The following is a 13,362-nucleotide window of genomic DNA, read 5'->3' as shown; positions in this document are numbered from 1 at the left end:
GTTGTTGGGGCCACAACATGATTCTAAGGCCTTAGCAAAATGAATAAATAACTAGCTAAACCACAAGGGGGAGATTTTTTTAATGATGGAATGAAATATTTTCTAGCGATGAAGCCCCACTCCTTTGTTGGAGAATGGAAAAATTCAAGGAGACATTCATGTATGAAGACATCTTTGAAATTTTATGGATAGACTTTTTTAGTGAGTTTTTGTGAATGGTTGCATATGCTTTATGAATCCCCACAACACCATTGAGGAGACAAGAAGACAAGTAAGTCGAATCTTTAATCCAGAAAATTTGGAGCGTTGCGATCACTTGGTTAATCAAGAAATAGACATTTGGGGAGAGAAAATAATGCAAGGATATATTATATCTAGTTTGAAGTAGAAATGTACTAGTTTTAATCAAAATTTAAGGACCAATTTAAGAAGGTATTTTGAGAGAGATTATTTGCATGCATCCAAAACCTAGGGTTTCTCATCAAAAATAGATCCTAAGGACATTGATAAAATCAACTTTGTTTTGATGTATCATCCAAACATTTTGTACAATTACAAAATCACCTCCAATCCATTGTTACTGAAAATGTTAAAGATTTTCACACATGATATATATCCTGAACAGTTGGACAATACAAATAGTTGTCATTATTATTCTTCCATTTATATGCTCATTGAAACTTATTTGAAAGCTCAATTTTCTCCCAAGAATTAGACTTGTAGCACATATAACATGACTAATACATATGATTTGACCTAGAAATAGTTAATATCAGAATTTAACAAAAAATTATTATTGCATATAAAAAAACAAAAAAACTTTATCTAAACTTTTAACCAAAATTTAACAATTTTTTTAGTGCGAATACTAACACTACCCTTACAACATGATATCTTTCTAGTGCTAATATTGTTATTACAATAAGATATCCCAAGAGGGATATAAAATGAAAAAAGTTTAATAATAATATATATGTAGAAGATGGCCTTGAAACTAGTGATTTCATGAAAATCAATGGGACTGTAGTCAAAATAATTATATGTTATTTAGTTTTTTACATAGATTATCCAAATAATTCCATAAATCAAATTTTTTAAACCAAAATTTAACAAAAAAAATTTTGGGGTTAACATTAGAACCACCATTACAACAAGATATCTTTCTAGTGTTGACACCACCATTATAGTAAGATATGCCAAGTGAGATGGAAAATGTAAAAAGTTTGATAGTAATGTGTATGCAGAAGATGGTCTTGAAACTAGTAGTTTCACGAATCCATAAGACTCTAAGGTGATTTGCATCATCATAATCATGGTAATCATCTTCATTATCATCATCATCATCGCCATCATTTTCATCGTTATTTTCATCACTGCATTAGCATCATAAACATCATTCATTTTGTCATCATTATCATCATCATCATGGAGATTATCGTCAATTGTTCATGACTATAAGTATCGGAAGAAAAATAATCAACCGAAAAAATGTGATGAGTGCTAGAAATATCATCAATGCAAAAAATATGATGAATGTTGGAAATGGGATGCAAAATCGAACATGAAAATGGGAGCAATAATAGATGTAAAATTGAATGAAAAGTGGATGCAACATAAGCAGATACAAAAAAAAGATGCAAAACCTGACACAAAAGTGGATTCAAAAGCAAATGTAATAGTCAATACAAAAGTGGACACAAAATAGATACAAACACAGATGCAAAAGTGGAAGCAAACATGGTTGCAATAGTAGGTGTAAAACATGGCATAAATTGTGGTGAAATAAATGTGGATGTGATAACAGATGCAGAAAATGGCACAAACTTGGATGCAAAAAGGAGGCAAACTTGAATGCAAAAAATGATGTAAACGTGGACACAAGCATGGGGGAAATAATGGAGACAAAATTAGATGCAAAATGAGATGCAAAACCTAATGTAAAAGTGGATGAAAAAATGTACACAATATTTGATGCAAACTTGGACACAAAAGAGGATGCAAATGTGGATGAAAAAGTGGAAACAAACGTGGGTTGCAATAGTAGGTGCAAGATATGGTACAAATTGTGGTGCAATAAAAGTGGATGAAAAAGTTGATGTAATGACAAACACAAAAATATGTAACCTTGGAAGCAAAACAAGAAGCAAAAAGGGATGTAAAAGTGGATGAAAATATAGGTGCAACAAATGAAACAAAATTGGATGCAAAAAATGGATGCAATGGAAGTAGATGCAAAAGTAGATACAAAACGAGACAAAAAACCCAATGCATAAACCTAACGCAAAAGTGGATGCAAAAGAGGATATAAAATTGGAAGAAAACGTAGGTACAACGATAAGTATAAAACATGGCACAAATTACGCACAACAAAAGTGGTTTTAATGACAGATTCAAAAAAAGTAGAAAACTTTGATACAAATGAAGATGCAAAAAGGGATGCAAAAGCGAACGTAAACATAGGTGCAATAGTGGATGCAAAATTGGACACAACAAAAGTCGATGCAAAAGTAGATGGAAAACAAGACAAAAAATATGATGCAAATCTTGTCGCAAAAGTGGATACAAAAAGGGATGCAAAAATAGATGTAAAATTCAATAATGGCCAGATGGTATGACTAGGAATTCATAATGGCCTTCATGAATTTGGAAGGTTGTCCTGGGAATGTCAACTTCCTTCATCCGTATTTGGTGATAGGCCAAGTGGAGGTCGAACTTGGTAAAAAATTTGGAACCATGCAAGTCATCAAGCATATCATCAACTACTGGAACAAGAAATTTTTCGTTGATGGTGAGCTTGTTAAGGGCCCTAAAGTCTATACACATGTGCATTCACCGTCTTTGTTTAAAACCATGACCACTAGAGATGAATAAGGGTTGGTTTTGGGACAAATAACAATGGATTCGAGGAGTTTCTTGATGATTTTCTCAATTTTATTCTTTTGTGCAAAAGCATATCAATAGCAGCAGACATTTGGTGGTTGGGTACCCAAGATCAAAGGGATGATATGATCATGTTCACCCCTAGAGGGTTTGACCTCCTTAAGTTTATCAAATACCCACTAGTGATAATCTAATACTTATTGCATATTGTGATGAATGTTAGAAGGAGTGGATTCAATGGCATGGATGGTATTAAATTGTGATACTATCCCATGATGGCCCTTTCTTAAAAGCTTCTCCATTCGATGCAGGTTAATGATAGTAGGAGCACTTGCCTAGATTCCTTCCAGTGTATGAGTGTGTTCATTCTGCTTAAAGCTCATATATAACCCTTGGAAGTCCATTGTGATAGGGCCTAGTGTGTGGAGGCATTCAACACCAAGGACAATGTCACAACCACCCATTTCAATGGCAAAGATGTGGTCTTTGAGGTGATAATCCCCCATCTGAAGCTTAATATTTTCACAATGTCCTTCACATTTCATGGTACCCCCATCAATGATAAAGACTTGGAAATTAGATGATGCCCTCATAAAACAATGAACAACTTCTTCTACCTTCTTATGGAAAAAGTTATTTTTTCTGCCACTATCATTCAACACCACTACTGGTCGATGTTTAATAAAACCTTTCATTTTGTGAGTTTGGAATAGTTGTATTACTAGTATTCAGGGTTGTTTGGGGTTCACCCTCTTCCTCCTTAGGCACTTAGTAACATTGGAGGAGTTGATTTTAGTAACATTGATTTGAAAGAATTTTGGTTCCTTGCATTTATGTCCCAGGAGTATTTTTCATCACAGTAGTAGCATATTCCTTATTTCCTTCTTTTTTCCATTTTTGTCGGCGATACCTTTTGAACCTTAAGTGTTTAGGTGGGGCCCATAGTGGGGGTGGGATGTGCCCATGCGACGAAATTTGGATGATTGGAATGGGCATTTAAAGTAACTTCTACATCTAAGACCTTGTTGCATGCTTCCAACTAAGTAGCTTAGTGATGCATTCATACATGGGCTTGGATGGATTCCTTTAGGACACTGATGAAACATTCCAAGTTAAAGGCATCTCCTAGTCCTTCAATATGGATGTCCAATTATTCAAAGGCTGTAATGTAGTCTCATACAGTACCCATTTGCCTAAGCTTAGTGAGATGACCCAAAAGTGAGATTCTTGATCAAACCGATCACAAATGGATTTTGAGAACATGTTCCAAGCCGGCCTCTATGGATAGCATTTTTGATGCCACTACCACCACTATGATCGCTCTTGGTCCAATTAAAGAGCTCCCACATGTGGTTTAGTGTCATCATCCCAAATATTATTAAGGTGGAAATAATGTTCCTTTTTTGCCACCCGTACTACCAGGTTAGAGCCATCAAATTTGTACATTTCCAACTCAGGTGTTTGGTGTCTCGAATATTGGTGACCTCCATGGAAATGAATGTCATGGTTGGACTCTCCTTCTATGTTAGCATGAACATTTTGGTCTTCCCTCATGTTTTTGCGATATGTCCTCAGGGCTTCCAATACTATTGCTATGATTATGTTGTTAAAGGATGCATGGAAGTCATTGAATTTTTTCTCAAGGTCTTCAACTTTCTCTACAACCATAACTTAAGACTCTGTATCATGCATACACTAGCCCCAGTCAAATTTTGAGCTCACTTAAGAGTAGTATGGTTGGAAAGAGGGAAAGTTCAAGAGTCTCGTGATCTAGTTCACTTGAAGTCGTGGCAGGAAAAATTTGGGCCGACATGAAAATTGGGGGCCTTACAGGTGAATGGTACCACTGCAATCAACTCATCACCCTAAAAGTTATGTGATAGGTCTCTTGCAAGCATCTCGTGATGGCCCTAGAATTTTTTGTTTACTTTGAAAGGAGTTTTATTTTGATCTGATTAATACTATGGTGACCGAAATTAAAAATGCTTGATACTGCCAAATATCCTACGAAAATCAGGGTTGGACTGTAGTAGCAAAAATCCCAAAGTCTCAGCACTACAAAATGTTCTATGACAATATGATCTGGACTATAGTGGCCACACAACACAAAGAGACTCATATGTTTTGTGAAAACCCTAAGTGTTGAATCTAATCTGTACAACGAAGATAAAATCCAAATTGTTACACTTGATCTAGATAGTGGTGCCCGAACCCCAACTGCTTGATATGATCTGGATAAAAAGTTAGGGAGGTGATCTTTAGATAGAAGAGGGAACTATGGTAACAAAGGAGTTTTAGGGGCTACAAATCCTAATATATGTACTGGTCCAACAATAGTACTCAGCCTAATCTTTCAGAGCACCAATTGAGGAGGATTGATCGTACCCTTAGTTGTACTACCCAACTACCTTTTTGTATGTGTGAAGGCAATTTGTTGAACTAAAATATGCAAGGGTTTTGGAGGAGAAAAATTCTTGTGAGGAGCTAAAGGAAAGGGTATTGGAACAACAATATTCTCTACATGTATAGGTGGAAAATAACCTTCTAGGTGTTCAAGACAAGTGGAATCGAAGGGCTGGTGTAAGAACTTCTTCAACAAGTAAGTCAACTTTTTTCTTGTTCCTAGGAAGATTAAGAGTAAAAAGTTGTTTACCTCAAGCCCTAGTTTTCCTTATTGGACCAAATGTAAGGGTTTTGATCCATAGTAGAGGATCCCTACGTGTTTTTTATTAAAGTTGTATATAAACAAGTTTTGGGTTTGCAAATTATTTTGTACTTTGTTGAATCACCACTATTGCATTTCCACTATACAAAGTGATAGGAGTTGTGGTATTTTAATGTGTTTGTGTTCATGTTTTAGACACATACCCAGATATGAAGTGTCAAGAAAAAAATAAACACCCCATTCCACATAGTCTACCTATCCGAAGATTTAGCTCATGGGGTATTCATTAGAGTCTTATGGCTAGTACCCATGTGACATGCTCTAATGACATGTGCATTGAGTCTTATGGCCAAGTACCCATCTAGCTTGCTCCACTACACAACTTATGGATCCCTGCAATTAAGGTATGAGTTATGGCTTGCTCCCATGAGATAAATAAGGTGCCACGTGATTGCAATGTCATCATAGGTGTCGTCACAATGAGCTCGTAGATCCATTATTTAACATGTGTCACAACATTTAATTTATTCATGTGATATACTTAAATATTTCGAACTAGAAATTTAAATTTCCAAGCTTTGCCTCATTCACAAGCCTAATCTCATAGATGTGGGATCTAGTTTTTGTCATGCTATTGGGCTTCTTTGCTTTGTAGGTGGTGTTAATATATCATGTTGGCTTTGATCTCCCACCATGTTCCACACTCTACCTACAGTGTGATCCTGCAAATAACCAACCATTGTCATCGCTTATTTCTACAATCTTTTCATTGCAAAAGGGATTCACAATAGCGTGAAGTGACCTTAGAATTATTATGTGACCTTAGAATTATTACACATAATAATTCTATCACACCAAGTAAATTCAAATAAATTAAAATGGCATTGTCATTGTAGTCTACATATGCATCACATCTATTCCAAGCATTTCTTAATGTAATTAGACATTTATTCCATGCCAATGAGTTTAGAATGAGAAGTGTGTATGTCTAAGTTCATGACAAATTTAGCATTCATTACCACAATCTTTCATAGAAATGCTTCCCTCCTTCACCATGCTTTTTCATGGGTACCCTTGGGAGACATTTATTAATTTGAAACAACGAATATAAATTTCAATTGAAAGAAACTAATGCTCCATTCCTTGAAGTAAATGATGCACTTGTTAACCAATAACTCTTCTTATAAAATTAATTTAAATATTATTAAAAAATTTATTTTTTTATCTATATACAACATTGTATAGCAAAAGAAATAGTTATCTTAAATATGAATCTACAAGAGCCAAGAGGGATCAAATCTCTTTTCACACTAAAAGAGGTTTGCATTTCAAGATATTTGATTCCTTGCTCCCCTCAGTACATATGGAATTAAGATGGATCTAGACTAATTTAATGATTAATTATAATTATAGTTATATTTTTTTATTTTTTTAATTTGATATTATTTTATTTTGATGGAATCAAAATCTTAAATAAGACATTACATTACAACATCTGTCCTTGTCAAAAAAAAATTATTTAAATAATATTAAATAATTATCTTCCATATACATTTCATACATGATATTTACATGATATAATAATTAGTATTCATACCAAAATTATTATTGTTGAATTGAGGCTTCTGTGATCCATATTAGATTAAGAAAGACTTTTCGGCGTAAATCACAAGATAATTCATTTGTCGACGCGTTTCGAACCAACAAGTGTGGTTCATCGTCAGGACAAGTTGAATGAGCAGATTAGGGCTTGCATGTTAAATAGATAGAGCAGAAACTCCAACGGCTATATTGACAACGACTAGATTTGATTGGATAAGGGGAAAACCTTTATTTAATTAAAAATTAACATGATTAGTTAAATTATTATTAAAACAAGAGTAAATGTACCCTTTTTAACCACTTATAAATATAATTAATTAATATTAACAAAGTTGTTATATCTAAATTTAGAGTAATTAATAAAAATATATAAAAATACATAAATATATATGTCAAGGGGATTGTTCCATATCCTAATAAATATTAAATTCATTATAAAATAAATCAATTTTAAATAATAGCTAAATATAGAAGTTAAACAAATATATAAATAATGGAGCAATAGAGTAATTTAAATTAGAATTATGATATGATATATATCTATATATATATATATATATATATATATATATATATATATATATATATATATATATATATATATATATAGTAAGTTATTCAAGTTATTAAAACTAAATATTTAGAGTAGTTAGTTATAAAAATATTAGGGTAATAGTAAGTTATAATATTATTTACATGTGTAATATTAAAAGTAAATTAAAAATAATAAAAATAATAAATATATATATATATAACCGTTAAAGGACTTTTTAACCGTTGCCTGTTCATATAGCCGCTGAATCGCTCATATTTGTTCCTCAACTTGTCCTGATGATGAGCCACACTAGTTGGTTCGAAACGCGTTGACAAATGATTCTCTATGTGATTTTGCTGAAATATCTAACAATCAAGTAAATTAACAAATTAAATTTTAATTCAATGGTTGTTTATAAAAGCTAGTTAAATATAAATATTAGAGTAAGTTAAGGGCTAGAAAGAAAATTTTTAATATTTAAAAATTAAAGGTTAAAACAATCAAAGATTAATTTTAAGTTTATTTTCTTTACATTATTAAAAAAAAAAGCGGGGGAGGGGGGGCGGGCGAGGGGGGAACTACAAAACCTCAGACTAAAAAACCTCAAGGAAAAAAGGCCCCAAGAAATAGGAAACCAGGGGCAAAAAATCCTAAAAGACAACCGGAAAACCAAAACAAAGGGAAGGGAAGGCATGAAGACCATGACTAGGAGAGGGCTAGGACCCAGCAACCACTGATCTTCCAGCCATCCTCTCTATTGAGATTGTTTGGCCTTTTTTGGATCTCAAGCGCTTCCCTAAATTTCCGTGATGGAACTGGGACACTCTAGCAATCACACTAGCCTCCTTGATGCAGACATGATGATTGGTTTTCTCCACATGCTCTGCTAAAGCAGAAGACTTGTCTCTTCTATGCTTAAGAATAGTTGCGTGCTCACTAATCCTTTGATTAATGGAGCGTCCAGTCTCACCAATATAGGGAGTCCCACATGAACAAGGAATAATATAAACCCCTTTCATGTCCTTGGGGTCGATAGGATCTTTCACCGATGTGAGGGACCTACGAATGGTATTGAGAGGTCTAAAGGTCGAGGGGACATTATGCTTCTTAAGAATCCTTGCAATCCTATCCGTAGTCCCCTGAACAAATGGAAGATGGACCTCTGGAATCCTCTCCCTCTTATCTCTTTTAGCTACCGAATTCTTAGCTACTTTGAGGAAAGCCCTCTGACCCAAGAGCCTACTATAACCATTCTCAATAAAGACATTAAGGAGATGGGATTTCTCCTCCTCGAAGCTCTTATCATCAGAGATCCTTAGGGCACGAGTAGCAAGGGTGTTGATAACCCCTAACTTTTGAGCCAAGAAATGGTGGGAACTAGCATGAAAATATTGCTCCGTATGAGTTTTCTTACGAAACACTCAGTGGGAGAGGGAACCATCACTATTCTTAGAGATAAGAATATCAAGGAAAGGGAGGCAGCCATTGACTTCCTGCTCCTTCGTGAACTTAATGGCCGAGGATTGATTATTGAGATGATCGAAGAAGAGGTCCAACTCCTCTTGGCCGTGAGACCAGATGACATTAGTGTCATCTACATATCTTTTCCAAAGCTTAGGCAGGAGGTGAGCTGAGTTAAGAGCCTTGGATTCAAAATCCTCCATAAAAAGATTCGCAACAATAGGGGAAAGGGGTGAGCCCATGGCAACACCACAAGTTTGCTCAAAGAACTCACCTTCAAAACAGAAAAAGGTCGAAGTGAGGCAGATCTCAACTAACCGAGCGGTATCAAGATCGGTTAGACAATTGATTACCTCCATGGCCTCATTTATAGGGATGCAAGTGTACAAGGAAACCACATCAACACTGACCAGAATGTCTCCAAAGTCCAACTTAATGTCCTTGAGCTCCTCTATAAAAGAGGCTGAGTCTTTAACGAAGGACCCTGTACGACCAACCAAGGGTTTAAGCTTCAAGGCAAGGAACTTTGCTAGAAGATAGTTAGGACCTCCAATGGTGTTGACTAAGGGGAGCTCCTTCCTTATGAATTTTAGTGACACCATAGATTCTAGGCGTGATAGGATTGCTCTCAATGAGTTTACTATGCAGGGGACCTACCGAGCTACTGGACTTGATGGCAAGGGCCACATTCCTGGAGATCTTCTTTAACGAGTTTTTGGGAAGCTTCTTATAGCTCCTACTATTATGAAGATGCTCCAACATTTTATTGTGGTAGTCTTCCTTGTTAAGAATGACAACAGCCCCACCCTTGTCAGTCTTCAAAACAACAATATCATTGTTCTGATTCAAAGATTTTAGGGCTTCAAATTCGTGCCTGCTAAGGTTGCTCTAAAGGGGCTTAGCCTTCGTAAGGACAACAACACAATCGTGCCTAATGGTGTTTTTAACACTATCAGGTAAACCATGAATCCCAAACTCTATGTCACAAATAATGTCATCAACAGGGATCCTTTTAGGGGCCAAGGCAAAATTCAAACCTTTGCCTAAAACCTTAAAAACGGAAGGGGGAAAAGAGAAACTAGACAAATTAACAACCTTTTTATTACTATGAGAAGGAGGGGGAGGAGGATCAAACCTACTATTATCCTTCTTAAACTTAGAATTATTGAACCCGTTAAGAACTTTTGACCTATTATTATCCAATATCTTACTACTACCTTCTATGTTATTATTCCTCGACCTAAAATTAATTACGTTGTCCTCTTCATTATTATTATTATCCATCTTAATTTTATTATTACCAACACCCACATTATTATTATAACTAATATTACTATTATTATTCTTATTCTTAATATAATTAATATTACCATTATTATTATTATTATCTATATTATTGTTAATAATATTATCATTATAATTATTATTATTAATACCATTCTTATAAATATTATTATTAATAATATTATCATAATTATTATAATTATTATTAATAATATTATTATACTCATTAATATTAATAATATTATTATCATAATTATTATTAATAATATTAAATTTATTATTGTTATTATCACTAATAATAAAACCAGACATAAACTCAGACAGAGAGCACCGTATGGGGAGGTTGGAGTCCAAACCATTGACCGGAAACACGCTGCAGACCCGACTTGGTTCAGACTGCAACGAAACTTGCAAATTGGTTCCGCGCTTTTTCCAGAGCTTCCAAACACCTCAAGCGAAGGCAGAAAATCAGAAACCTCACACGCCACCAAATCCTGAGCGTAGACTTCTGGCCGGCTGAGACCCGGCTATGGGAGGCTATAGAGGATTTCGAAGCTAATTTATGAAACTTCAAACACTGTTTCTGTGTCCGAATTTCCTCTAACCTCAAGGATTTAATGGCCGAACAAGCATCGATTCTGGCCCAAAGGGAGGCCGGAAATAGGCCTGCAGGAAATAAGCAATCCCAAGAGATTGCCAGAGAGAAGATTTAAAGATCTTCTGACCTTGCCGATTTCAGCGCTTATTAAAGCTAAACTGGCTTTAAGGAAAATCCGATGATTAAAGGGATTATGCAGGCCATGATTAATCTGGGCGAAGAACGGGATGACGGAGAGTCTCTGTATCTCTTAAGAAACACCAGATCTGTCTTCAACTTTGAAACCTGCCAGCGTGGTTATCAATAAAACATTATATATATATAAATACTTTTTATTTATTTATACTTTATCTTTTATTTTTAATAATAATATAAACCACTATAATTTTATTTATATTCATTGATATTGGATTTTTAGTACCCTTTCTCAACACACATTCTCTTTAATTTTATTTATATTCATTGATATTGGATTTTTAGTACCCTTTCTCAACACACATTCTCTTTATAGGGAAATTCATGAGTTGTCCACTATTAATTTAATAAGGTTAGTATTTAAGTTTAAATTCATTATGATAAATTATAGTATTAATATTATTTTAAATTCATTTTAATTTTGTATTTATTAAATATTTAAAGAGATCAAATCTTTTTTAATTTAAAATAAGTTTATTTATTTTCGTGTAAATTTATACTTAATATAGATCTAAACTATTTTAATCATTAATTATAATTATAATAATTAATATTTTAATTTTTAATTTGACTTTATTTTTATATAATTTTAAGTACTCAAAATGTTATTACTCATACAGAATTTAATGCATGTTAATAATTTAAGGTTTTACGAATGGTTCTAGGTTTTTCCTACTGAAATCAGTTTCTATGTAAAACCATAATTGACCTATTTGCTTGGTGATGTCATATAGCAGTTGTAGCAGTTGAGTGCCTCATCAGTTGTAGCAGTTGAGTGCCTCATCAAACATTGGCAATGGGTAACACAGATAACAAGTCTCCAGATGTGGAGTATCAGTGGGAAGATGGTGCATGGTACGATGTCACCATTAGCCTGGTGGATTCTTGCCTTCACGTGCATTACAAAGGGTTCTCCAACGTACACGACGAGATATGGAGACCCGAGAAGTTCAGCAGTGGAGAGGAGGTGAGGTCCAGGTTTCGACTCGCATCGGAGCAGCTTCAAGATGATCATTGCAGCCAAGTGAAAGTGGGAATGTGTATATGCGCATCCTGCACAAGCGATGGCTATGATAATAGATTTTTTAATGCTGTTGTACAAGAAATTCATCATTCCGACCACCACCATTCGTTAGATGGCGAGCATATTGAACTGTGTAAATGCCAATTTCAGGTGCTATGGTCAGCTGGTCCATATGCAAATCAAAGGAGTTGTGTTTCTGTGGAGAACGTCTGCTTGTTGAAAGCAGCCGTTGATTACCACTCTGAACTTGCATCTTTTGTATCTCTGGTGGACTCTAGGAAGAGGAAGAGAACAGATATCAAGATAATAAGTGATGCAGAAGTAGCTGCCAGTGATTCTCTATCCCCTTATTCAGGTAACACAAATATTCAACATGAAAATATACATAAAAATAGAAAGGAATGAAGCTTTTACTGATGTTGAAAACTTATAGGAAAATCTAATCTTTTCTTAATCTTGTGTTATTGGTGTAGAAATTATTATGACTGAATGCGATCCTGAAGGTTCAAATTCAAATAGGAAGACAAAGGAAGAAAAACTTAAACTTCCAGATCTCAATTTGCCAGTTGAGTTGAATGATATGGAGAGAAGCGAAGGAGAGCGTAAACTTCTGGATCTCAATTCCTTTCCAGATGAGTTGGATGATATGAAGCGAAACTTAGGAGAGCCTAAACTTCTGGATCTCAATTCTTTTCCAGATGAGTTGGATGTGTTAGATACCTAATTATCTCATTACAGATACTAATTATCTCATTAGGTATTTCATCACCGCCCCGCCGCCTCAGTCTTCACCGCCTCCTCAGTCACCGCCTCAACACACCAAAGTTCGAAGGGCCAACATTGTCTGGCCGCCAACACTGTCTGGCCTCAACACTATTCGAAGAGGCCAATTTAATTTATGTAAACTGTCTGGCCGCCAACACTTTGTGGCCTCAACAGTATTCGAAGAGACAAATTTAATTTATGTAACCGACTCAAATTTTATATAAATATCAATAGTCAGCCAGAGTTGGATATTTTAACACTATGCCCCTCCTCCTTGCGGTTGTTTTAGGCTGCTTCTTTTGTTTTTTTTAATTTCTAGGAGAAGTCAATAAAGTCCTTATACATAGTAAACA

General features: G+C 34.7%; 1 protein-coding gene across 1 annotated transcript; it reads left to right on the top strand.

Moving 5' to 3' along the window:
* The first annotated feature begins 11,920 nt into the window (after window positions 1-11,920).
* Window positions 11,921-13,009, top strand: LOC149217520 (uncharacterized). Its single transcript, XM_089391378.1, has 2 exons — window positions 11,921-12,599; window positions 12,718-13,009. Exons 1-2 carry the CDS (start codon window positions 12,017-12,019, stop codon window positions 12,966-12,968), a joined length of 834 nt encoding a protein of 277 aa, XP_089247504.1. The 5' UTR covers window positions 11,921-12,016; the 3' UTR covers window positions 12,969-13,009.
* Window positions 13,010-13,362: the final 353 nt, after the last annotated feature.

This window comes from Pinus tabuliformis, chromosome 1_1 (assembly GCF_031772625.1).
Source record: "Pinus tabuliformis cultivar Carrire ecotype Pingquan chromosome 1_1, CPIR1, whole genome shotgun sequence".
Classification (NCBI taxonomy): Eukaryota; Viridiplantae; Streptophyta; class Pinopsida; order Pinales; family Pinaceae; genus Pinus; species Pinus tabuliformis.
Note: the sequence above shows the minus strand (reverse complement) of the source record. Positions and strands in the feature narration are given on the sequence as shown.

What these genes read in the sequence shown, in the direction of transcription:
- LOC149217520 (XM_089391378.1), top strand. Translation starts at nt 12,017, where the DNA reads ATGGGTAACACAGATAACAAGTCTCCAGATGTGGAGTATCAGTGGGAA. An exon ending in TTCTCTATCCCCTTATTCAG is followed by an intron (nt 12,600 to 12,717) that starts GTAACACAAATA and finishes TTATTGGTGTAG; the next exon opens with AAATTATTATGACTGAATGC.